We start from the raw sequence: 26,794 nt of genomic DNA on the forward strand, positions 1-26,794 counted from the left end.
TTTTTTCTGCACTGTAACACTTGGAAGGAAATATAGGACTGGTTCACTATGAAATGCAGAGACATCAAGGACAGATAAACAGTCTAAAATAAATCAATAAACATGAAAAGAAGACCAATCCCATGAAAATATCCATGAAAATGCATTTTTATAAAGTAATCTAAATTTCGGAGACAACAGGATGCAGCTTGCCATCATCATAGTATTCAGATATGCTGCACTCTGCCTCTCACCCCACATCATGTGGGATCAGCTGCAGCTTCAGTACTAAGTCCTCAATCTCACCTATGGTGGTTTTAAGCTTTGCCGTCTAATTGTACAAAGAAACTTTCAAGATCCTAACCTTCCTTGAAGTCAGGTATTTTTGGTTCACCTACATGAAGGTTTTCTGCTCTCTGTACCAGAGCAGTTTTTACAACATGCAGCTGAGGCTGTGCATGGAGTGGTTGAGATGGAGAAGGAGGCTCAGCGATTCTATGAGGTAGCTGCAAAGCTGATAGCTGAGTCTCAGTCTCTTGTTTTGGAAAAACTGCTGTTGTAGAAATGACCCTCTGGACAGAAGGCTGATGAAGTTCAGAATATACATCATGTTGCAGCTTTGGTGTACTATCGCTAGACATGGCACGATACCACTTTTTTTTATGTCCGATACCGATACCGATAACATATATTTGTATAACTGCTGATACCAATATAAATCCGATATAGCGTATTTCATGATCAATAAAATGTTTTTTAAATATCTTGCTACATTTTGTATAAGTTCATACTCAAGTTTAAATAAACAACAACACTAAAGCTATTCTGTTATACCTGTATGTAAAAAATACGCTACACCCAAAATATTTCATAGTTCAGCAAAACTGACCAATCTAATAAACTTAAACCTACACATTCCTCCCTATTCTGGTATTTTAAAGAGTACTTAGTGGAAATATTAAACAACCTAAATAATAGGGTTATCAACTCCCAGCAAAAAGAAAAAAGGGAACCACCCCCCACCCTCATAATGCTTAATTGATGGAATCGACTTCAATTTAAAGCACGTGTAAAAAAAAAAATGCACAGAAGTCAATAATTTTTCAACAATAATTAAATAGATTCAACATCTTTCTTCAACAGAATTGCAAAGGAAAAAGTAGTGTAGCTTTCTAGGTTATAAATTTGACTTAATAGTTACTATATACAGTAATAGACTTCTATACATTTTACATCAGATGAAAACTTTGGTTGTAACATTCAGATAATTATTTCTTAAAAGCTAGACATGACAATTAGAAAGAAAAGTATGTCTTTGTGCCCCCTTTTCCCTGTTCATGCCCTATCGGCCCCCTGGCTACACTTTGCTAGATCCGCCCCTGCACAGTTACCAGCCGTCAGCTGCGTAGAAAAAGATCCTGGTCTAGAAAGGAATATTAAATAATTTCTAACAACAGCTTATCAAGGCTAAATGTGCTGCTGTTGTTCAATCTGGTTTCCTCTTTCTGGCGCAAAGTGGGTGATAAACAAAGAAGAGAGACAGGAGTCGCGACAAAAAAGCCGATCAGCTGATCATTAAGCAGTTTCATGGAGAGGGAGGGAGAGAGAGGCAGTCGCTCCATATATCGGTTGTTAAGCTTAACGTGGGAATGCTTTACAAACATTCAGAGATGAACTTACACACTTGCTTTACTTCTCTGCGATAGCTTCCTCCAAGATGAAATGCCGGTTTGGAAGCCAGGCTCCAAATGCTCAACCAGACCGCGACAGGTCTCGCATGCCACAGCCGCTCTATCACAAGACGCATACTGCTAAGGTCATGAGCTGGGTCACGCTATGACGCAAGTTTTGTGAGGCGCTTTTGTGATATTTAATGGATTAGATTACATTTTTTATTTCTCTCCGATATCCAATCCAGTAATTTAGGTCAGTATCAGACCGATACAGATACTAATATCGGATCGGTCCATCTCTAATTATTGCTCAGCTGTTTAATGTTCATGTTAGATCAGGTTCAGAAAGTTCTTTACTCACAACCCCAACTGTTTGCTTAGATTGTACCGCTGGTTCAAGATCATCCTCATCACCCATCTGGCTCTGCTGTTTTCCACTTTCTTCTTCCATGTCAGCAAGGGAGCTTATCCTTGTCTCACAGATTTTTCTACATCCTACTCCTTTCTTTTAGCATGTTTTCATCTTTAATTCACAGACATAATTAATCCCACTTCTGGCACCATTGTTACGCAGAGAGGTGTTGTGTGGAAAACAGCAGACATCACTCTGAACAGACAACAACATTAGTTTATTGGAAAATCTTTCACACATCAACTTCCAAAACTGCAAACCAGTAATCTCTCCCACATCCCACAGTCCACCTTCACACACTCTCAAACAAAGCCTTCTTAATTCAAACTGGCCTATGAGACAAAGAACATGAGTTTTCACAAATAATCACAACATTATGAATCACTTGTCAAAAATGGTAGCAGACATGTCATATATGCACATACACAATTTAAAGGTAATTTTACACTTCTCTAATTACTTTAAATTTCTGCAAATGGTTGAACAACCAAACTCCTATAGAAGTTTGGTTGGTACTCTTTCCAGCTCACATCCTATAAAAGATCTGGTTTGACCTGGTTACTTACACCAAACATTTCACTTCACCTTAAATATTCGTGTTTCCTAACATGGTCTGTAGTAGAAACCTGTAAAATCACATTAGCATCGTGTATTATATGTATTTGCTGTGGATAAAGTGTAACAGTCACATCTGTAGACGCATTAGAAATGTAATACATGTTTACTCTGGTGCGAACCTGTAAAGCCACTAGATGGTACTGTTTGGCTGTCATAGTCTATGTGAATACTCTCGAATTTGTTTTGATTTCTGAACTACACTACAGTGAAATAACAATTAAATACATTGATTTAAATGATGACTTTCTTTTTAATAGCTCATATTTGTCTTTAGAGAGGTCTGTGGTTGACGCTGCTATTTGTTACTTTTTCAACTCCTTTGTTGTTGCTGTAGATGTGGCGGCTTTAAATCTTGGAGCTTCACTGCTGAAATATTCAACTCTCACCCCAGGTGAAAGCTTGCCATGAATGAACCACAAGTGGAAGGTTTCTATTGGTAGAAAACGCCATAAAACACTAGAAAATATATTGTCATGAACTCTGTTTCAGTTCACTCTGTGTGTCTGTTGGAGAGTTTTGTGTTGGCGAATTTTAAATGTTATTTGAAAACACAGAGCATTTGGTTTCCTAATGATTTAAAATAAATATTAATATGTTAATCTGTGTAGAAATAGGTGCTCAGAGAACTACTGTAAGTAGTGTAGACTGTTACACCTGCAACTCAATTTATTTGTCCTCACAGACGCAAATGATCAGTTTACAACATGTCGCTTCAAATACATAATTATGAAAAAAAGAGTAGTTTTAAGTCTTTTTTGCCATGAATTGTCCTGAATTCTCAGTGAGATTGATTTCTATCATATGGTAAATATTAAAGATTAAAAATATTAAAATACTTTATTTATATTTACTTGATTGCTATTTATATACTCAAAAGATAACAGCAAATATAATAAACAAAACATCTAACAATAAAAATGTAAAAACTAAATAATGCAGCAATTGTGAAGTAAGTAAGTCTAATATCACTGAATCAGACAGTCAAGAAGAAACTAAGGAAACCAAATTTAATGAAGAACATGAAAAGTCTAAAAAATACGAAACTAAACAATCAAAGAAGTTTACCTCAGAGTGAAATCTTTAAGTTATGATTAAATCTTATTCGACAGAACAAATAAAATTATATGTCTCATTGTCTCTCTGACTGAACCACTCATACTGTCCTCCTCTCTGCATGCCCACAGCCACGTCACACTCCTCAGTCTTTCCCTCTCTGCTCCACTTCTCATAACAGACCACCTTGTCATTGATCCAGAACCACAGATCCAGAGTGCAGGAGTAACGCAGGCCGAGCCAGACAAAAGGACTCGAGGCATTCTTGGCTCTCACCTCTGCCCATCTCTGTTGGTAACGGTTAGTGATGGAGACCAGTCCCCTGTGAGACTCTCTGCAGTAATCCAAGGCCTCCTCCCAGGTCTTGTTTTCTTTGATCAGGATCAATTTATCTGCCATAAAAACAAAATAACAGGTTCAATTGAATCTATTGAACTGTACAATTGAGAAATTCCATTAACTGTTTATTTTGTTCTAAAAAAAAAAAAAAACTATGGAAAGTTTGTGTGTTTCTCTACCCTCAGTAGAACGAAGTTCTTTACAGACAATAGAGACTTTTAAAAAAGTGGTTCAACAGTTGCTGTAAGTTATCCAACAGATAATTAAAGTGATTTGGCTGCATTCATAAACTCATAAATTCATTCATGTCTTAGAAATTCATTTGTAAAAGAAAATCATACATCATCCATAAATAGGTTGTATCAACATAACATGTTCAGTTGGATGTTGTCAGTGATTGCAGTGATCCTCCTCTTAGAGAAACCAGTCAGACACATGTTGATACAAACTCACCATCATAACAGAAGAAGGGTTTTTCTTTGTCACATTCATCAGAGCTCCATTTTCCTGATCTGTTTAACAGAGTCATAGCACATGTCTTGTTGCTTTGTTCATCATTGAATAACTCCATATCCCAGTACCTGAAAGAGGAATCATTCCCATCTGACCACCTCCAGCTGTCTCTGAACAGACCGACCCATGCTCTAAAAGGAGTTGCCTTCGATTTCATAAGGGCCTCAATTTCTTTTCCGTCTACCTGATCGAGTCCACTGGCCAAGTCAGTGTCATTATATCTGCAGTAGCTCTGAGCCTCTGTCCAGTTCTTCATCTCCTCAATCAGATACGTTTTATTGTCTTTCTTCATTTCTGTGAAACCAACATAAAAACACACAAAGACATCCCCCAATAATTTATCTTTAGAAACCCTCCACCTTTTTAATCACATGTGATAACATCACATTTCATACTTTTTATTTATGTTAATATTTCATTTTCACATCTCCTCACCATCATAGCAGATGAACCACATACTACTGTCACATGAAACATCTACCAGCTTGTCTCTTTTCCTCACACAGTTTCCAGGTCCAGGTTCATTTTCTTGTCTTCCACTCTGATTCCAGCTGCTGTCATTATGAATGTATTTCACTCCTGGCAGAGACCAATGCCACGTCCTGTTTCCACCTGTGTTGTTGTTCAGTCCAATCCAGGCTTCTCCTTGATTCTGTGCGGAGTTACGGAGTCTGCTCATGTCTGTCATGTCAAACACTTTGGCCAGGTCTGTATATTTCTCTCTGCAGTATCTCTGTGCTTCATACCAGCTCTTGTTTTCTTTAATAAAGTGGTACTCATACATGCGGCATGTAAAGAAGCAACACTGACCTTAAATACAGAAATATGATAGGTATAATATATGTTCTGTTAGAAGAAAACATTCAGTGAGCAAACTCGATCTTGACAGCACTGGTACAATTATCTACTTACCCATCAGAATATGCAGAAATAATATCCAGTGCATCTTAGCCCTGTCAGATGAAAATGAAAATAAAGATTCCAACAGATTTTGTGTGCTGGACTAATGCATGTATGTCACAATTCTTCTCTGTTTGTGGAGATATTTAGAACATGTTAGGAACATGCAAATTAAGTCAACCACACCATCTAAACATGGTCTTTGTATCAGTGTCTCGACACACAGGTGATGTATACCGTGACACATCATTTGAAATAAATCTCCAGTTTCAGATTTTAAAATATTTTAAGTGTGTTCAGTAAATTTTTCCAGGTTTGTTCTTCCTACAAAATGCACGGACTGTCACTACAGCACAAACTAGACGAGTGAGACATTCAGCTGACAGTAATGACTTCATCTGTGGAAGGAGAGGTTTCTAACATTGTGGAGTAAACTCTAACACCATATTTAGGGCACATTTAAGAACTTACATGGTTTTCCAGTTGACTGTTTGCTCTGCTCACTCTTGTCTCGCCCTTCTTTTCTTGCTCCTGTAGTATGCTGTAATGTAAGCCTTGATTACCTCATTAAAATCAGAATTTAATATTTAATATTAAACTAAATTAAATGTAATATTAAACTTGTGACATTAGAAATGAGCTGCAGATCCATAATTACATGCATTGGTGCCAAGAATAAGGATATAATAGTGTTAACAGGGTTACCAATGCTTTTGCAGTGACACCTGCTTTCATTGTCTGTCTCTGGTTCTCATGCTGCCTAAAGACATCTCAAAAATCCTTCTTTTATGGGGAAATAAAATATTTGCATTACTTCTATGTTATATAATTTATTCTTCTACATGATCTCAGGGGTGTTCTAAAAAAACAAAAGGATGCCCTATTCAAATATCCTGTAGTATTCAAATCATGAAAACCATCTACACAACAGTATGCCAACAAAACTGTGTCCATTAATTTGTCCAGTTCAAAACTTAATCTAATATTTTATTTTGAAGTTCATTCATTTATCAGACCAGGGTTCATTTTCCCAGTCCTCAGCTGTCCCAACATTAGCTTTGCTGATGTGAGTAGAAGCTGATCTACTTCATGAGCCAACATGCTGTGCACAGTCCAGCACAAATCTAAAAGATAACCTCAGCTTTTTATCTGCTGCAAACAAGGAAGGTCAGTCTGCAGCAATGCTGCTCATCTTTATGTTCTTCAAGGAAATCAGAGAGTGAAAAACTCTGACGATAAACTCTGTGTGTTTCTGTAACACTGAGAAAAACATGTTTTACAAATAATGAACTAACACTCAGTTATTAGTCTCTGTTACTGTCATGATGCTCAATCATCCAGGTAAGTAAGTTGGAGTCTCTGTTACTGTTAGATATCATTTCCCCAAGAAAAGTACATTTCTGCAGTGTGGACATCTTTTAAACACTGTAAAGTCAGCTCATGAAGTATCTGAAGTTTTCGGGTGCTGGCATGTCACTCAACTGTTACAGTTAGCCAAAAATCATTTTTACCCACCTTTGATTTCCTGTAATAATGAAAATTATAATAAATGTGCTATAAATACAGCTTTAAACTACACCTCTGCATTTCATCATGAGCATGTAATGGCGTTAAAGATTTTATACTTACACGTGGTTAATTCTTCTCTTCTTCTTTCACTTTGATATGTCTTCTGGATGCACTCATGAGGACTGTCACAAATATTGCTTCTTATACTAACACAGAGACGTCTTTTTGCTCAGGTCAGAATTTGAATATTAAAATACAGACGTTTCAAATATCTCTTACTCCCATGGTGATATACAGATGGAGAGATTTTCTGTAAAGGTTATGTTACACTCATTTACATGATGCAGTGGAAATAGGGAAAAAAAAGAAGAGGACTACCCAGAGAAAAAACCATGAAGTGTCATTCTGAAATGTGCAGGTTGAGTTGAGTGTTGTGTTTCTCACAATCTGTAGTTGACCTTTTTGTTTTACTTTTATGAAATGATAATGCGATAATTATTTAGATAGTTTGCACGTAAATTATATAATGCAATGGGGAAAAAAAACAAAAATGCACCACCGAGTTACCGAGAACAGAACGTGTCATTTTCATGCACTTGTAATAACTGTTAACTGTTTTTATGTCAACACTTTGGCCATGCTGATTCTTGCAGTATCTCATTTTATTCTCTTGAGTATAGTAAATAATTAAATAGGTATTCATATTCAATTTTGTTCAGTGTTTATGTTGGCAGAAGGAAAATACTGACTTTTAAAGTCACAAGTTTTTACTTTAAAATGCTACCATATATATCTACTATTTGAAAGACTGCAGCCTGGTGGTGGAGATGAACTCAGGTTCTTCTCGCTGTGCGGCAACAGCGCTAACCACCATGCCACCACTGCACATCAACAATCAGCAAATAAAAAGTGTATCAAAAGTGAATAGTATGTGGTAGGAAATATGCAAACCATAGTCCAAATAAAGACAGCATTATTGAAAGTCAGTCATTTAATCTTGATTATGGTGTGTATGCTGTGAGCATGAGATATGAACTTCTTCAAAGAACTTCTGTATTATCCAATCAATATTTTTGTTGTTTAAAAATAAATAAACAAATGAAAAAAAAATGCCTCACTTCTAAAAAAATCTCTTATTTCCACAATGACACAACATTAGGTCATTTACCTAATGCAATGGTTTAAAATAAGACACAAGAAAAACAAACACTTTCATTAGATCTTTACATCTTTCTCTGGTATCTGGGCTTCATGCCAGGTTTGTTGTCTTGTATTAAAGGTCGTATTTAAGGTTTGTAGTAGATAAAAGTATAGATTTTTGTTTTTACAAGTATCCAAATAAAGTGTAACTTTCCAGAATAATGACAGTTATCTATTTTTTCTTTAGATTACATTAATTACACAACACTTTGAGAAGAAATAAGGTTTGCTATTCTTCTTCTTCTTCTATTCTATTCTTGCAGTGAATTATTCTCGAGGTCAAAGTCAGTATGACAAATGCTTTGGTAGGAGGAGGGCAAACAGAAGCAGACTGTGTCATGTGTTTGTTTATTGAAAGCAGAAGTGAAGTTGCTAGTCACTCTGCCTAGTTTACATCAATACATCAGCCATTAACTGAGAAATGAAAAGTATGTGGATGCTGAAAGCGACTTTGGTCCACCAGTCAAACATTAAAGATAAAGTATGCAATTTTCTGAGGTAACTTAATACACAGTTCATTGCAGATAGTTGAGTATGATCTATTTAAGTCCCACTGCTCCCTCCTACCAGATTTAGCTCATCACTTCAATGCAGTTTTTTATTTGTGCTTTTTTTTTTAAAATCTAAGGCCAAATAACAACAACAATGATCTCAAGACACTTCATATTTTGAGGTAAAGACCCTACAGAAACACACAGAGAACTCCAAGAAAAAACAGTTAAAAAAATGGCTCAATTGCTAGAGTGGTGAATAAACACACAGATAAGACAATAAGTGTGTACTTCTTCCCACTGCCTTTTGACATGTAAATGAATTAAAACAGAAGCAATATTGAAATTTATTGACTTTATTTTGTATAGTATTTTTCTCTCTCTCTATTTTCTTTACTAAATGTACCTGTATATTAGGGGTGTCAAACTCAATTGCACTGGGGGCCAAAACTCAAGGCACACTTTAGGTCGCGGGCCAAACAAGATAAACATGTATTGAACACTAAAACAATGTTTTTTATACATAAATATGAATGAAAACAGGAATATTATACCAGATTAAATAAACTTAAAAAAAATTCTAACTTTAAATATTTTGCTCTTCATAAAAATATATCCTTATGCAAGTTAGAAATATGAACATGAAGCCAAAAACCCCAGAAAAAATAAATGAAAACATACACAAGGTTGGAGCCACATGTAGATGGAGCTGGGCGTTGCTTCAGGAATGGAACTAATAAACTCTTCGGGCCATTCAGTGTCGTACTTTCCCTCGAGTGTATCATTACACTGCAGCTCCATCTGAATCTGCACAGGTGCAGTTCAGCAAAGTCCGCTGACTTGGTTCAACATTACTTGGCAACAGGGAAAGTGAGGCAAATTGCACTGGTGCATTTTTGACAGTTTCACTTGAAATGCCTTCACCGCATCATACATGCCATGTCCATGAACTGACAGATTTCCTTGCTGAGCTCAAAAACTCGATTGAGAATTTTTATCCCAACTCAGCCACGGACCTCTGTATGATGAGGAATGTCGGCAAACTCTGAATCTATTTCCCACATAAAAGACTGAAATTGACGGTAATTTAAACAGATAAAATTTACGGTTTGCGTTACAGTGATCATTACATGCTCCATTTTTAGGACTTTACCACACAGCCTTTTCTGGTGTGCGATGCAGTGATATGCTGTTAACTCACCGGTACATTTCTCCTCCTGCATCTTTGATCGCATCCTGCTGACTAGTCCGCTTTTTTCACCACACAACACCGGCGCTCCATCTGTTGTAAGTCCAACAAGTTTGTCCCAGTGCAGTTTCATGTCGGTTACACTTTGACATACGTTTTCAAAAATGTATTTTCCTGTCATTGTCCGCGATTTAAATGACTTACTGGTGAACTGCTCAGCCAGTTGGAAATATCAATTTCATAAACAGATGTAGAGTATTAAGGATTAAGACCTTTTACTAGTGAAAGTACAAATGTGATTTTACACGTAGGAGGTGTACATAATGTTTACTTGTCTATTTAAAAAAAAAAAACAGCAATCATAAACGTTACTTATTATTACCAAAAAACTACAAAGTGGCATTTTTTCTGTGATTTATAGTTATCTGTAAACTTGTGTCTGTGGGCTGAAACAAATATTTGTGAAATAGCAGCAGTGTGTTACTAATTACATGTCAGGTTTGTGCAAATCATAAATAGCCTTAGCACGCTGTTTAAAGAAGGTGACCTCAGCAAGAGGTCATGTTAGGATGTTGCCCCCACATATTGCACATTTAATGGCCGGTGTTGCTGTTTGTCTTCAGTTTTTCAAGTGAGATGGAAACTGATGTTGACTCACTGCATCATTTGAAATGTTTAGCTACCATTAGCATAATACAGTGAGGCATCCTGTATTTAATGTGCCAGAAAAAAAAGACTTGGTACATCCCAGTATTTGAAATGCAGCATGCCAAAATACCAGGAATTTCTTCTGTATCAGTTGCATTTTGCAGCCAGCACCCACACTTTTCTACACAGGATTGTGATAAATGTACTGTCTATTTATAGTTAACCTATTAAAGAGTTCTTCACATTCTTCACGAGGGAGCTCTTGGGAACCAAAGCAAACTATAAGATTTAGCATAAATATTACTATAGTATTGGTCCATTGTAAGAAGGAAAACACATGGATCTTTTAGTATACAAGATACCTTTGAACATGCACCTACACAAAGGGTGGGATATTGTTTTAATTTATGGTTAAAAGTAAAAGAAAAAAATGGTTAATTAGCAATAAAATTTTAAGATTAACTTCTTTTTTTCTGGTTCAAAGTGTTACATTTAAATCTGCTTTAGATATTCCCAGTACCTTCTACAGAGCATAGGTGTTCAATTAGACTGTTGCATTGTTCAAATTTTTGCTGTAAGAACCAATAATCTCATGATTATGATGAAGCAGACATATATATCATAGATAAGCATATGTCAAAGGAGAAAAAAGAATATATATTTAAAATATTTATTTTATTTTTTAATTAATCAAAATTTGTTTTAAACTACATCACAGCTATCAGGGAGATCAATCCCCCCGATCAAAGAGGCTGAAAACCTATCGCTGTATTTAACAGTATCAATGGTTGTCATGGTCTGCAGTGGGTAGCTGGAATTTCCATAAGGCTCCTGAACCTACCTGGGATCCACCCCTGGGCAGGGCCAACTCCTGCACACCTGGAGCCTATTGCAGGCAATCAAGCCAGAGGGATTTAAGCCACACATTGATGTTCATTCACTGCCAGTTCGTCATCAACACATGTTGGTAACAGGCCTTATACTTCAATTTCTTGCTGTGATTTATCTTGCTAACCAGACTCTCTTGTGCTGCAGTTGCTGTTTTCACCTTGGCTCACGCTCCACCTCCAGACTCAGGATACCAAGCAATCATTTTGAAAATCCCTCTGTGCCTCACCTGCCTGCCCTCCTGCCATCACACTCCATCTGAAGCCCCGGATCTCAGGTCAGCCTTTCTACGCCACTCAGCCCTCCCTGGATTCTCTTACCCCCCTCTCAACACTCCATGTCCCCTACTGCAATGTGACTGTTCCCTGCTCAGCTCCACTCTGCATCCCGTTCCCTCGCCCTAGCCACGTTTCCCAGGCCACGCCACGCCACGTCAAACTCCACGTCTTATTGTTTTTTGTCTTTGCTACGTTTTTTGCACTACGCCTAATAAATTGTCACATCATCTGCTGTCTCAGCTCTGGGTTTCTGCACCTGAGTCCTGCTCAGTACAGGCCACTCGGCCTCGTGACAATGGTCTGATCCAAGTTATCACTCTGTAACTTATTGTTATTAAAAATCTGTTATTCATTATGTGAAGTCAAAGAGACACAATGTTGTCAATGAAGGATGCCTTTAAAAATCTTTAACACTATTAAAGCTGATAATGTGACATTTAAATTAATATATAGTATTTCATACTAATAGCTTTGCTGCAATGCACATTACTCTACACACTGGTCTTTTACAGTACGTTTTTTGCGTAATTTTTATCTACTTATAGTTAATCTGTTGGTGATGCATTTCCATGTTATTGTAACCCGTCTGCTGATTAATCCAGACTTTAGTAATGTTGCTTAGTGCCAAAAATAATAACAAATGCCCCCAGTGTTTATTCCACATAATGTTGCACATGCTGCATATAGATGTAAGGTGAGGTAAACTGAGTATTGAGTAGTAATGTAAAAGGTTAACTGTACTTACTGCAGCCTATTTTTATTGTTACTCATATTCAGTATTACAATGGGTGTAAAATTAGAGGGTGACTTGCTTTTTGGGAAAATGTCAAGTAGCGATTTGAAGAACAGCAGATTTTATAACAGAATATTAATCTTTTACAGTATTATATTCCTGCTGTTGCTTGTCAGCATTTAAATAGTACAACTCAGAGGTTTTAAAATTTTACCTTTGGAAAATGTCAACAGAATAACTCATCTTAGAAGAGTTTATACATAATTTAATATTCTACAAAACACATCACAGACTAAGCAAACAAATATAAATGTAAAAGATATTGACAAATATAGTGAATACAATGTAAAGTCTAAATGTATTACTAATTTAAATTTACTTACAATTATCACTTTCAAATCAACAATTTGTGTCTCAGTTTTCAAACATAGTTACATTATCGTGTGTTAACAACAAGGTGGTTATGTAGTACAAGTTTAACCATAAAGAGCAAAAAGTTTCCCTACCCATCAGTGGTGGACTGTAAAAGAGTCCACTAAGTCTAATATTCTTCTCTGTTCAATTTACATCTGCACTGGATGCTACTTTCTCTTGTTACTCACTAAAATTGTCAGCAGTTGTTTTATACTTCATACTACATTTTTCACAAATGACTTAGTAACTAGCTTGCGAAAACAAGACAGTTTTGTTTCAAATATATGTTCAGTTAAACATTATCAAGATCTTGGATTCATTTCTTTGTTACCAGAAGACCTTTAATTCACATTGATGTTCCAAGCCTTTGGGACTCTCCTGATAGGATGGACATAATTTTTCCAAAAGATGTCACCTTCTTTAGCAGTTTGATAAAAGTGGTGGCTTCCAAAATGTTCTTGCTTGGGTTGAGATACGGTGATATTCACTTGTATTAGGGGAGAGTACTTACAATGACCTTCTCAGAATCATTCATGTAACATGTGTCTCCTAAAATCTTAATTTTAAGATTTGTCTCCTTATTATTCACCAGATTTGTTAAACCCTAATTTGGCAAATATGGCACTCTCTCAGTCTTGTTTTTTTTTTTTTTTTTTTTAATTATTGTTCACTTCTAAGTCTTGAATTTTTTAGTTTTGTGACTCATAAAAATAGTCCTACATGACTGACTCACAATAAAATACAATTTACTGGCAGTAGAAAGTAAGGACATTTTGCTGGTTTCCTCGTATGAGCACTGCAGGGCAATGAAGGCCACAGGTGAGAGTATCCAGCCAGGCCATGTAAAGAGCACTGGGGCAGTCACTGTGTGGCACAGGAAGACTCCTACATGGGGAAGAAAAAAAACATTAAATAACAATTACATAAGCAGGGACAGTAAAACAAGAACAAAGTCTGCTACAAGATGGGTAGCAGGATAGTAATAGATTTATATTTTCAGTGCATTATTAGTTAAATCCTAATGCATGATGATTTTAGTAAACTGTGTACATATAAATATGGGGACTATGAGGGAAATGGGAGATCCTAACTAACTTTGATTTCTATTAAATATGAATTGCGATATAAACCGTGTACTCACACAAGCACAAGGGCAGTATGTTGTGAATTCCTGCGGATAATTTCATTCAGCCTTACTTTTCTCTCAGACTGTAAATAAAGGAAATACAAGTAAGAAACTGACTTAGTGTCACATAATGTGGGGATATTACACAATCATAAGGCATAGATACATTTAAAATGTTTTGCTCTGCACCTTTTGGAAGTCAATGATACACTCACTCACACACACACACACACACACACACACACACACACACACACACACACACACACACACCTTTTGTTTGAAGGCCTCAAACTCTTTATCAGATATTTTCCATGGCTCTCTCTGTCTTAGCTCCTGAACTGTGACGCCTGTCTGCTGTTCATCATGCAGCCTGAAGGGGGCGACACTGTCCACAAACCTAGTCATGCTGCAAAGCAAAACACAACTGCTATGAAGGAAAAAAAAACACATTCATATAGGTGTGCCTTGTGGTGGTAATTGCAACTTTTTTCCGACATACTTCTTGTCTTGAGGGCGCTTCTCACTGTCTGTCATGACAATAACGTCACTGAAATGTAGACGAAACCGCTTCAGCAGAGCAATCATTCTGAAACACACAACAGTCCACAAGTTCTCAAGTTCCAGAAATCATAAAGCACCCTTTCCTATTATGTCCACCAAAGGGTCTGAAAGAATTACTCCAAACATAGACATATCAAACTGCATGAAAACCTACATTTATTTTTTTTTTTTTTGAAAAAACAATAAATAAATAAATAATTCCAAATTTGTTGTCTGTTGTAAAATCTTCAAACTGAACATTTTCAGTTCTTAGAGGAAAAGAGTATTTTTTTTTATTTTTTATTTTTTTGTCACTGAATGATTGATTTACTTTGAACATGACTAAAATAACAACAAAATACACTTTAAACAATAGTGAGACAAAGAAAGGGTTGGTACAAACAGACAAAAGGTAAACTCATTTGATCCTACCTCAATATACAATATACATGTATAATTACATAAAAAGAGTAATTCTGAATTCATCTTGATAACCACAAATTTTGCCAATGCAAAAGCCAACACTTTCCCCCAGGCGAAACAGAGTAAACCTACTCATTACGGCCTTCGTCCATGTTTTGTTCATCTCCGACGATGAAAACCCTGATCTTACAGTTACGCCAATGCTTTCTCCTGGTGATCAGGTAAGGTACCAGTAAAGTCAGTCCTGAAAATAGAAGAAGAGCATGACAGCAGCTAAGAAAACCAGGCCAACTCAAATTTATTTATTTTTTTGTTTATTTATTAGAAGAATAAACTGAAGAGACTCCTCGTTGTTTGTTTGTTTATTTATTGCTGCACTGCCGGGCAGGACAGGGGGAAAAAAGAAAGAAAAGCACTTCTGTGGGCTCACCTCCATCATCTGCTATCCAGTAGACATCGATAGACTTTTTCCCCTGGGTGTTCTGAAACACTGTTTTGATTTGATCACTGTTGCTGTTGTCGGACACGTCATCAGCTGCAAACACAAGAGAAAGTGTGTGTTATGTGTGGGCAGTGATTACTGACTTAATAATTAAAAAGTTATAATGCAATCTAAGGTGTGCCAGTGCAATAATGATTTCTTGTTCACTGTCCTCATCATCTCATATATTATCCTAAGCACCATTGCAGTGCATATTAATTTAGGAAGGGAACAATCCATTAGAGGTACTTTAGTCAAATTAAATCAATTTAAAACTTTAATCTTGAACTTTAAGAAATGTAATTATAAATAGACCACTCACTTTATTAGGGTCAGTTTTGAAATTACAGAGTGGAAATCTTATTTAAATCCGATATCCTTTTTAGTTCTAAGAAAAATCCCTTCCCGTACTTTAGTTGCAATCACAGTAGTTATGATTTACAGATTCTGACTTGAAATTTAACGTGACTTGGTACAGTAATCTAATACCTAGTACCTATGCACACAAGTAGCTCTTACCCGATTCCCTGTCTGGAGACTGATGGTCATAATTTTCAGCAGATTCATCAAGCTCAAAGCCCTGGTTTACTAAAAAAAAAAGAAAAGAAAAATATGTTGTCAACCACTGCCACAAATGTATCATGTTGCTGTTAAGCACTTAGAGAATGTTCTACTTATTTATACTCATCAGACCTTCACAATCAAACTGGTCAGAGATGTCCAGCCCATCCATCATCCTCAAGATACACAAACAGAAGTTGGCGTCAAATGTATCACTGAAGAAAAGCAAGAGAAGATGAGTAAGTTGAGAAGACTTTGTTCTATTGCAACTATTCTTTAGGCTATTTTATAAATACTACATTTTACACTGCCTTACAAAGACAGTAAAAATACACACATAATATAAAATAAATAGAATAGCAATACTAATTAAAAATCCACAAGAAAATACATGATTTTTTCATATCTATTAAATGCACCATTAAAGGACCATCTTACTATATGGTGTTAATGTAATCTTCAATGCTTTCAGGTGAACTCTCCCTCCAGTTTGACTTGAAGCCAAGGACCAGAGTGTTGGGCTTCAGCTTGCCAAGACCAGAGGCCTTTGAACAAAAAGCATAAAAGCCAGGTACAGGTAAGTATACAAACTAGTTCTAATGGCAGAAACATGCTAATAGTAATATTAATAATTTGTTGGTAACTTTCACATTACACCACAACAATATTAACTAGATACCTGCATTAAGTATCGAGCTCCAGTTCTGAGGCTCTCAGCTGTAAATGGAGTATAAAACGAACGCACTTTCCTCTTGTTCATCCATTTAACTAGCTGATCTGTAGCATCTTGTGGTCGTGTCTGCCTCTCAGGCTCCTGGAAAAGGAACTCAGGAACTCACATATCCAATTACAACAAAGGATAACTCTAAAAAGTGTTTGGTGTGGCTATTTTACCACAAGAATGCTAATAATTTATTTTGTTTTCTTGTAGAAATAGCTGAGTGGATGTCTCACCATGATAATATCGCCACAGATCATAAGACTTATATGTTTTGTGAATGAGCCAACAAAATCCACCAGTGCAGGTCGCTGATTTGGAGGTCCAGTGAGGACTAGACACTGTGGTCTGAAAAAAAGACATTAGGGATCAAAGAGGAAGCTCCCTGCCTACTATATATATATATATATATATATATATACATATATGCATGCATATGTATATGTATGTACTCTCCATACCCCTAGAGACAACAGGTAAATATACAGATATTTTCTAAGATGTAAATGGAATAAAACTGTTGGATGGATGAAATCCAGTAAATATAAATTCTAAACTAAAATCTATTAATACTGTTAGAAAAGAGCACTAACAAGTACACTTATAGACTTTAGCACTCGTGCATGTTTCATGAAAAGCTTTGACTTTTCATATTTTGACTTTTCAAAACTGAAATTTTAGATCACTCACCTAAAATTCTTGACGTGATCCTCCACACCAGTAAGTGAGACAGAGTATGACAAAGCCATGTTGTATGTGCCTGCTTGGACTGACGAACCCCAATTTACCTCTGTTAATTTCAAAAGACACTTATATGAGAAATGCAAAATACAGAAAAAGAAGTGTAAAGTACACTTTGATGCATTCAATTCTCTTTATGAATCTGAGGCATGTTATTCTAACCAAAGTGCTCAGTTCCAACTTACGCTCAAAAACTTATGGTTTTTGACTCACTTGGTTTATTGTAGTTGATGTATCCAAACAAAAAGAAGATTATACAGAAGGTGATTAGAGCAGCCCACCAGGTAAACAGGAACATCAGAACCACAGATATCACTGCTCCAAACAGAGCCGTCCATTTACTGTAGTAGTGAAATGAGGGCCTCCAACCTACAGGAGGAGTCGGTGAGAAAAGGATTATGAAGTGGCACAGGGCAGACTTTGTAATGCTACATGGCCAGAACTCTGATCCCAATGTCCACCCATTATGGCCTACATTTACATTATGTATGATTTCTTGTGTTTGTTTTTTAGGCATTACCAGCAACCTGCTGTTAAATGTTATAGAGCTTTGAATTGTACGTAGTTGATTTTGTCAAAATAGAAACACATTGACTCTCTTGCCAAAATTTTAACTAGAGAACTGTCATGCATTTAATATAACAGCGGGTTAGATCTATGTGGACCTCTGTGTACGGAGATTTCTCCAATATAACTTGGTATGATAAATACAATTTTGGTAGAATTGATTTGAATGTTACATAAAACCTTGTCTTACCATCACTGGTTGTAGGAGCAATATGAGTTTTCACTGAAGTCAGATGGATAACCTCTTTTCCACACTAAGCTGCATATAAACAATTTGTTTTTTCTTCCGACCTCATAATGGGGGTCTGTTTAATTTTGGGGCCAAGCAGGAATAAACTGGTGAGTAGTGGTTGTGTATGTGGGCATTTGTACGCATGCTAAACTGTGAAAAATCTGGCTGTCACATGCTTTTATAGAGTAGCAATCTCTCTTATTAGTGTGACTGAACAAAATGTACTAAACCTTAGAAATTACCAAAACTAATGGTTTAATGTGAATGTGTTTAATATTGAGTATAGCTTAATTACTGAATATGTTACTCACCTGGGGAGTTGGTGATTGAAGCATGAAAGCAGCTAAAGTTTATAAGGCTGTAGGAACACAGGAAGAAGTTGGAGATCAGAGCTGCAATGGTGTTCAGCTCCGCTGTAATGACACAGATGAGAGAGTATTTGAAACCACACTACAAATTTAGAGCTGACAAGACATTTTATATGGGAATCACAACATTAATAAGAGGTGAAAATGTGTTAGCCATGTTGATCACACCCACCAATGAGAATGAAGGCCACAGCAATGATGTAGCATAGCACATAAGCCCGGAGCGGCTCATCATTTTTCCCATAACCCTTTGCAAAGAACCCAATGTATGGGTATAAGTTGTCTTTGCACAGACACTGATAGAGAGAACATAAAACATAAACAAAAAAGTGAGACTTTACTATATTTATACAAACTTTCATTAATCAAACATTTGAGCTATAAGATGATAGCTGACTTTTTAACTGTCCTCTGTGTTTTTGCTCCTTTAAAATGTGAATACACTTGAGCAATGATTTTAAAGCTACATGAGATCGTGCTGTTTGCTTGTTCTGCTTTAGTTTACCTTATTAATCGTTTCCTTTATACTGCAAGTGACTTTAAAAATCATTAATTATAACTAAATCATTAGTAGATTCAAAATGTGCCCATTATTGTGTCAAAAAGAAAGCTGTTTTGTTTGTAAAGTCCAGGTAAACTGGTCTCTAATACAGCAATATTAGGTACATTGAAATTATAATAATGGATTCATATTTTGTTCATCAATAAAAGTGCAAATGAATGCATAATGAATGCAATAGGAAAAAAGTTAATGGATTTCCCACCTGAAAGACTTTAGGGGCAGAGACAAGAAATCCAAGAGCAGAGGACAAGCTGGCTGCAAATACCCCAGCAGTGATGAGGTAGTAGAAACCAGAAACCTGGCCCAAGACCTGGTTTGAGTCATCATTAAGTATAAGACAAACCAGAATAAAGTTTTAAATACAATGAATATAGCAGGAATATTGACAAAGAGTTAAAGATTTAACCAAAAATGTGCTTTTGTTTGGTTTAGTATCTTTCTTCCCAATAACAAGGAGAGAAAAAAGAAAGAAAATGTGGCTAACTGAATGAACTAGTACCTTTGAATTGTTGGCCAGACCATATTCGCAATTCTTTTGCTGTATACAATCTGTGAAGTTCCAGCCCATTTTACATCCAAGCCCCACACAACCATCAGTGAGATTTCCGGTCAGGATATCAGTCATATTTCCAGAAGCGTCTCTCACTACACATGATGCTAGAGGAAAAGTACAGATTTTAATATAATTTTCATGGATAACCATGAAAATTTATTTACTCCCAAAAAGGCTGTATTGATCTCAGTTTGTGCTACTACCAGAAACCTGTTTCAGATAACAAGTCCCCAGCTTTATAACATATAGAGTGCCAGGTTAAACACCTTCAGCCTCTGTCTTGTATTAATTAAATTATTTATACCTATTTAGATCAAATACGTATGTACTGGGTAACTTACCGACTGTGACAGAGATCATTAAATAGCTGATAGTAGTCCAAAAAATAGCCATGAGGGTGCCTTTGGGGATAGCAGTAGCAGGGTCCTGAGATAGGAAATACAATTAATATAAAACATTATGAAACGATGCATTCATATATTTCCTTTAAGGAGCATTTCTCTTTTATTTCCCTCATACTTTAAGGTCTCCAGAGATGTTGGCACCAGACAGGATGCCAATAGCAGAGGGAAAAAAAATGGCAAACATCTGGAAAAAGTTGGCTTCATTTCCTCTCCAGTTTGGTGTCAGGTTTTCTAAGAAGATCTCAGCTGGAAAACATGCCAGGTACAATATTAGGAAGTTATGAAAGAAGGAAAGAAAGATGGAAGAAACAAACAAATCAATTATTCGATGTGGTTTTTAAGACTATAGATTGTTGAGAGAAACCTAAACTTACTGCGGTATCCAAAGATACCCTGTGCCTGCTTTTCTATATTGGGAGGAATAAATGTGCCCACAAAGTAGTTGGATAATGAAACCAGAAGAACTAAGAAGAACAAAATCTGGGTCTGAGAGAAAAAGACAAATAAAGAAACCAAAAAAGAAGAGAAGTTGTTAAGAGACAAAACTTTGTCCAAGTACAGCTGTCAAGTTGAATATCAAAATGTGCTCACCTTAGACTCCCACTCCATTCCAGCCAATGAAATCAGCAGAAGAACCGTAACAGTGATCACGCCCACAATACGGACATCGTTGATTGAATCAACCATGACAACACCAAACTCCTACATCAATTAACCAAATTTAGGTTCTGTTGCATAGCATTTTAGTATGAAATATTATTTACATTATATATAATATGACATCTTCTATTACAAAAACAAATCTACCATCCATTTAATACCACAAAGCACTTTCAATACATTTTACCTGCATTAGATCACGGGCCACCTCTGCAAAACCAACAGTATTGAGTGCACAAGCCAAAGCGTTGGCAAAGGAAAAAACCACCCCAATTGGTCCTCCAATTTCTGGACCCAGAGTGCGGGAGATCATGAAGTATGCCCCACCTGTTAATTATTTCAGACAAACAAGCAACAAACAAACACATTTGAAAAATTACAATTCTGAGCTCAGCTGCAGAATTGTTATGCAGATTAAAAGGCCCAACCATTTTTTAAAGGTGTCCCAAGTATTCTCATATTTTCAGATTCATACTGTATATAAGGTTTATTTGTCTGATTTCCTACTTTGAACAGTGACTAACCTGAGATCACCCTCCCATTAGTGGCAATGGCAGAGATGGAGAGGGCAGTTACTGAGGTCACCGTCACAGATATCAGGATAATAAGCCAGGTCAACACTAACATAAGAAGAATAAAGTTAGAACTCATTAAAATCACATTTACCTTACATGCAAATCCATATCTGAGTGTATATATTTTAGAATATGTACTTTAATACTCAGCGATATAATAGACCCTCTATGCTGCCTTTATGATTTAAAATGACTATACTTACATTTATTCATCCCAGTGAATAAATGTAGTAACTGTGTGCTAAAAAAAACAAGCAGACTCACACATAGTCAGCACTTTAAAAAACAGCTCACTTTTCAAACAAGGAAACTAGCATTTCTCTCAATCCCATATTTTCATTTCCTGGTGAAGTTACTATACTTGACTTCATTTGTCAATATTTAGATATCATTTTTTTCCCTTCTTTTCAAACTTTCACGCTTTCCTATGATAAAGCTCTACGAACAATGTGCTCATATTGATATGATTAAGAAACTAACTAAATCAACATGACCCAGAGATAAAACTACATGAACAGGCGTGGGGAATTTTTACAAGAAAATGAAAGCAAAAGGAAAAGAACTGAACAAATGGAGGAGCAAATGAACTGATTACTCACAAATGCCTGCCTGAGAAGTGATCCAGGACAGGCGGAGGAACAGGATTACTCCCCAAATATTAAGCATACAACGAACCTGTGACCAAAATGAAAGTAATATGTTTTTAATTAACAGATCTTAAGAGTGATCAAGATCAATGATTTTGTGTATTTTTAAACTTTCTACAGGACCAGTGGATGCAAAGACCTAGAAGTTTTACTTACCATAACTCCAACAACCCAGCCAAATCTAGCAGGAGCTTTCTCCTCAGAACCTTGAGCCTCTTCACTTCCAGCATCTGTGGCCGAAATGTCACAAGCTCCTGGATCTGTGTTGGTGTTTCCTCCCTCCACTTCCTGAAAATAGTATAGAAAATAGTACATTGTGAATCAACCAGAAGTTGAGGGCAGAGGCCGTGGTATTCCTATTAAGGCTGGCTCATGGGACATGGAACATCGCCTCTTAAATGGGTAAAGAGTCTGAGGTAGCGTGTGAGGTTGAGAGATACTGGCTAGACATATTCAGACTCACCTTAATGTACATCTTGGACTCTGGTGCCACTCTGGTGGAGTGGGGCTGAACTCTGTTCCAATCTGTAGTTGCTTCAGTAATATACGGCAGGCAGGGGTAGGTACACCCTGGTGTGCTGCTTGTATGTTGGGGCTTTCCCCAGTGGACAGTGGGAGTTGTTTCTCCATAGCTCCTGGCTGTCATTTGTGCTTATGTGGTGAAGGACAGTCTCAGCATTCACTGGTGAGATGCTGAAGGGTGCCCCAACTGGGGACTCCATTGTTCTACTGGGAGGCTTGTACGCTTACATTGTTAATGAAAGGGGGACCTGAAGTGCCATGATTGGGAAGAACAGATTGCCTGATCTGACTCCAAGTGATGTTCCTGGCTGTTATTGTTATGTCACCCATAAGGGTGTTCATGCATGCACATGTCATTAGGACACCCTACGTTGCAGGGTTGATGATTGATTTTTTAATTGTATTACCACATCGCTTGTGATTATACGCTGAACAGTTCAGAAAGCCCAGTTTTTACTGCTAATTGGAAAGGTTGATGTTCAATCCCTGGCTGCTCCAGCCTACAAGCCAAAGTATCCTTGGGGAAAATACTGAACCCCAAGTTCTATATGAATGTGTCTGAGTCTTAGATAGAAAGCACTTAAGCATAGAAAAAAGTGTTTGCTCTGTGGCATTTGAATGAGGTGTGTTGGTTCCATTTGACCATGTCACTCTTCTCTGGGAAGTGCTTTGGGAGTGTGGGGCATTTGGCCTGTTGTATTGCCAGCAGTAACTCGGAGGGTTTTGGACATCCTCAGGGCTGTCCTTTATCATCAATTCTGAGCATAATTTTATTGGACAGATTTTCTAGGTTATGAGGCAAAAGACATCTGCTTTGTTGGTCTCAGGATCTCGTCTCTGCTTTTTGCAGACAATGTTTTAGTTGGGTAGTAGCGTGGCCTCCCTTGTGGTGCCCACCCATTCACAAAATGTTTATTGTACAGGTTTTTGGTCATTTACCTTTTGTTTGCAGAAGGCATGTGTGTTGACTAATACTACTTCCACAGTCCCTGAAGGACTGGTAAACACTATAACAATTCTTTACTAACTTGCCTCAGAGGCAGGGCTTAGTCCAAAGCCCTGTTGAACGTGTATGTCCAGTTTTGTTAAAAGTTTCGCTTATTTCTCATTAATAATCGGCACAAAATAAATGAATAAAATAAATAAATAAATAAGTTTTTGCATTAACAACTTTACTGTAAAATTATATCCCTTGCCTACTGTGTTTTTTAGACCTGTGAGAATCATTTCACTGTTTGTAGAGGCCAAACATTTCATTTCCTAGGGGGGCTAATTCCCCCAGGTGGTGTTACTGTCAATACGCGATTCTTAAAAGACAGCAGCAATGAGAAAATGCTCCCAGAAGTGGAAAACTCACATCGAATGCTTTGCGGAGAACCTCCAGGGAAGGTCTGCTCCTTGCCTGCTGGTGTGGCAGCGTGCTGGCATAGTGCTCCAGCTGTGGCAGCAGGTCTATGGTGCTATAGAAGGAAGATCTCCGCAGCTCTATTCTTGAGTCCCGCTGCTCTGATGTACTGTTAGAGGGAAAAACATGTGAACTGAGAAACTATAGTACAGATTAGTAAATGCGGAAAACATATCTATGATGGTAGGCTTCAGTTCCTTTATTGGACATTAGATTATATTAATTTCTTCCTTCCTTCCTTCCTGAAAATGTTTTTATTATTATTATTATAATTTTGCAAGTTCCATTTTTTTTTCAAACAGCAGAATGGAATGACGAGGAAATTATGCTGAGGTGGAAAATAAAAATAGACACAAGTTGATAACACAAACCTTGAACCCTCCTCAGAGATAATGATCGCTGGAGGAATTTGGTGGCTTGCACCTTCTCTTCTGTTGTTGGTCTCAAAATGGTGTGAAGAGTACCTGGGAGGTCCTTCTTCACCAACTGAGAACTGGACATGGTGGCGAGTACCTTGACCCACTATGGGACTTTTAGATGTGAACTGCCCCATTAAAAGACCAATTAAATCCTTTGGAACAATATGGAGAGCAGTTAGAAGTGCTGATTCATATTTGTTAACAAGATTTAAATGTGTGTGATTTTCTGTTTTCTATTTTTCAACAGACACTCAAAATGCGAGTTTATAATTAATAATATTCTTTTGTACCGAATATTATCAACATTTATATTTGAATCATATGATTTTACCTTTAGCTTTGTGTTCAATAAAGAAAATTGAAAAACTAAATTAACCTTTTCAGCTTAGCACTTTGTACCAATTGTCTTATTCTAGGCATATATGGCATGCAGGGTAGAATAAGGTATTAATTCTCTGTCGTTTTGGTAGAAAAAGCAACACATGCTATAGTCATTTTATTTATCCCTGAACAAACATCTTAATGAAAATACTGAAAACTGAGAAATTAAAGTTATCTTATTGTGAATATAAAAAAGCTTGTAAGAAAAATTCAGCAGGATTAGATGTAATTTTGTGCAGTGGGTGAGTACAGATAATGATTCACCCTTACAAAAGAAGCTCATTTGAGTAATTACTCTCATAATAGTTCAGTTATGAATGCAACATCAGTGTGTGCTAATGTCTTATTTCTAAAGGACATGAACCTGGATAAGAAATAACCTTGACCAAAGCAGAATATTTTTAACTCATGTTAGTATTTTGTCATTATTATTGGAATTCATTTCCCATATAATATATTCTCAAATGTGGTCGAAATACTATACTAGCTACAATATATTACAATGAAGTACTGGTAAAAGTATCGTGTAAATTACAGATCATATGTGCAGAAATCATTTCGACTGATGGATTATGTGTCAAAAGAGAAAATAGTTGTTTTCAATGATGTTTATTTTAGTATTAAAACTCACAAAAGTACACATTAGTATAAATATTACATGTTGTTAAACCTTTGACATAATAACTTTTACATCTAAAAAAAAAATAACTCCTTTATAGAAAATGTTAAACCAAAAGCAGTACTTACAGTGCCTTTCTTTGCTTGTTGAATGAAGAGGGAAAATCAGCCTTTGTTCATTTCACAGTGAAATAATTGGAATTTATACTGTCAGTGAGGTAGGTGACATCCCCTCCCATTTACCTCATCCCCCTCCTTACAGGCAAGAACTCACACACATACACTAATTTTCTTGCCTACACACACACACACACACACACACACACAAACACACACACACACACACACACCATAAATGTTTATCTGAGTTGTGTTATCTGAAACACAAATAAGTTATTATATTGGGCTTTGGATAAAAATTAACAGATTGTTGTTATTATAATAATATTTGTTTTTCCAATACTTCTCAATACCTTAACCTCTACTGTTATCCATTTTCAATATCAGGTTCTAGTACCTGTCCTCTTAGAAAACACTTGGTTATACAGCATAAGAAACCTGTGTTTCATGCAGAAGCAGAGTGTGGAGTAACAGAAGAGTAATTGGGTTCTGCTGAAGCAACTAAAGATGAAAATATTTTTAAAATCGAAATATTTTTCGTAGAATACTTTTTGAATGATCTTCTGGCTTTTATCTAATCAGAAGTAGAGAAAAAAGAAAGAATTTTAAAAAAGCAAAACACAAAGTACCCCACCAATGATATTTTCTACAGGAAATATTTTTTTTTTATTTCCAATAAAAATCTTTATTTCCAAAAACAAAGAGCTAAAAACCTGATTTTAATTTTGTTTGCAAAAAAAGTTATAAATAACTGTGTTATTTAAAATAATAACTGTAGAACTAACATAACAAAGTTAATAAGTTTCAAGATGAGTAACACAGCTGATCTGTAACTCAGCCTACATGCTTTTCATCAGCTATCAGTGTCAATAACGCACAGGAAGGAACTTTCACAATGACTGCACTAAAAACGTTTTCAGGAACTCTTCTTCTCTCTCATTCTGTTGTGTAACAACTTTTCAACATGGATGTTAAAAACTGAATTAAACACATAATGAAACAAATATTATTGTTTTTTGGGTTAATAGATTCTCCTGATGTTACTTTGAGCACAATTTAAAAAAGGTACGCTGGACATAGTGAGAGAGTGTCTTATTTATACTCATTAATGCTTTGTCAGACTTTAGACACAGCAGTAATGGCTGTGTTATTGTTGTTATTTAAGGTATTTGGGCAATAATATCTTCTCAGTCTTCGTTTTTACCTTCAGTCCCTTCATGTAATACTTCAAAATACTTCACTTCATGTTGAACTTTTTTAAGCAGGCAGTTCCTGAGCGTACTGGAAACTTCTTGTAGTGTAGTCTTTATAGTGTCAGTGCCATGCTATAA

General features: G+C 36.4%; 2 protein-coding genes across 3 annotated transcripts; both read right to left on the reverse strand.

Moving 5' to 3' along the window:
• Positions 1-3,780: 3,780 nt before the first annotated feature.
• On the reverse strand, positions 3,781-5,533 carry LOC148104144 (C-type mannose receptor 2-like). The gene is made up of 4 exons (XM_087839292.1): positions 5,500-5,533; positions 5,023-5,397; positions 4,528-4,881; positions 3,781-4,127 (listed from the first exon to the last, which is right to left on the reverse strand). Exons 1-4 carry the CDS (start codon positions 5,531-5,533, stop codon positions 3,781-3,783), a joined length of 1,110 nt encoding a protein of 369 aa, XP_087695418.1.
• Positions 5,534-13,538: 8,005 nt separating this feature from the next.
• slc12a10.1 (solute carrier family 12 member 10, tandem duplicate 1) lies at positions 13,539-24,478 on the reverse strand. 2 transcript variants are annotated; one of them, XM_087839293.1, is made up of 27 exons: positions 24,297-24,478; positions 23,878-24,034; positions 22,155-22,286; positions 21,951-22,026; positions 21,301-21,396; positions 20,964-21,103; positions 20,708-20,818; positions 20,491-20,602; positions 20,232-20,362; positions 20,054-20,138; positions 19,659-19,816; positions 19,362-19,469; positions 18,770-18,893; positions 18,541-18,642; positions 17,644-17,799; positions 17,380-17,479; positions 16,926-17,037; positions 16,651-16,785; positions 16,410-16,516; positions 16,104-16,186; positions 15,930-15,998; positions 15,360-15,464; positions 15,062-15,173; positions 14,466-14,552; positions 14,237-14,372; positions 13,979-14,046; positions 13,539-13,722 (listed from the first exon to the last, which is right to left on the reverse strand). In XM_087839293.1, the coding sequence occupies exons 1-27, from the start codon at positions 24,476-24,478 to the stop codon at positions 13,584-13,586; spliced, it is 3,123 nt and encodes a 1,040-aa protein (XP_087695419.1). In that variant the 3' UTR covers positions 13,539-13,583. The 2 variants fall into 2 exon arrangements, with proteins under 2 accessions (XP_087695419.1, XP_087695420.1); XM_087839294.1 differs by lacking the exons at positions 22,155-22,286; positions 23,878-24,034; positions 24,297-24,478 and adding an exon at positions 15,579-15,590.
• Between the last annotated feature and the right edge of the window lie 2,316 nt (positions 24,479-26,794).

Source organism: Neolamprologus brichardi, chromosome 3 (genome assembly GCF_056152115.1).
Source record: "Neolamprologus brichardi isolate AB-2024 chromosome 3, ASM5615211v1, whole genome shotgun sequence".
NCBI classification, from domain to species: Eukaryota; Metazoa; Chordata; class Actinopteri; order Cichliformes; family Cichlidae; genus Neolamprologus; species Neolamprologus brichardi.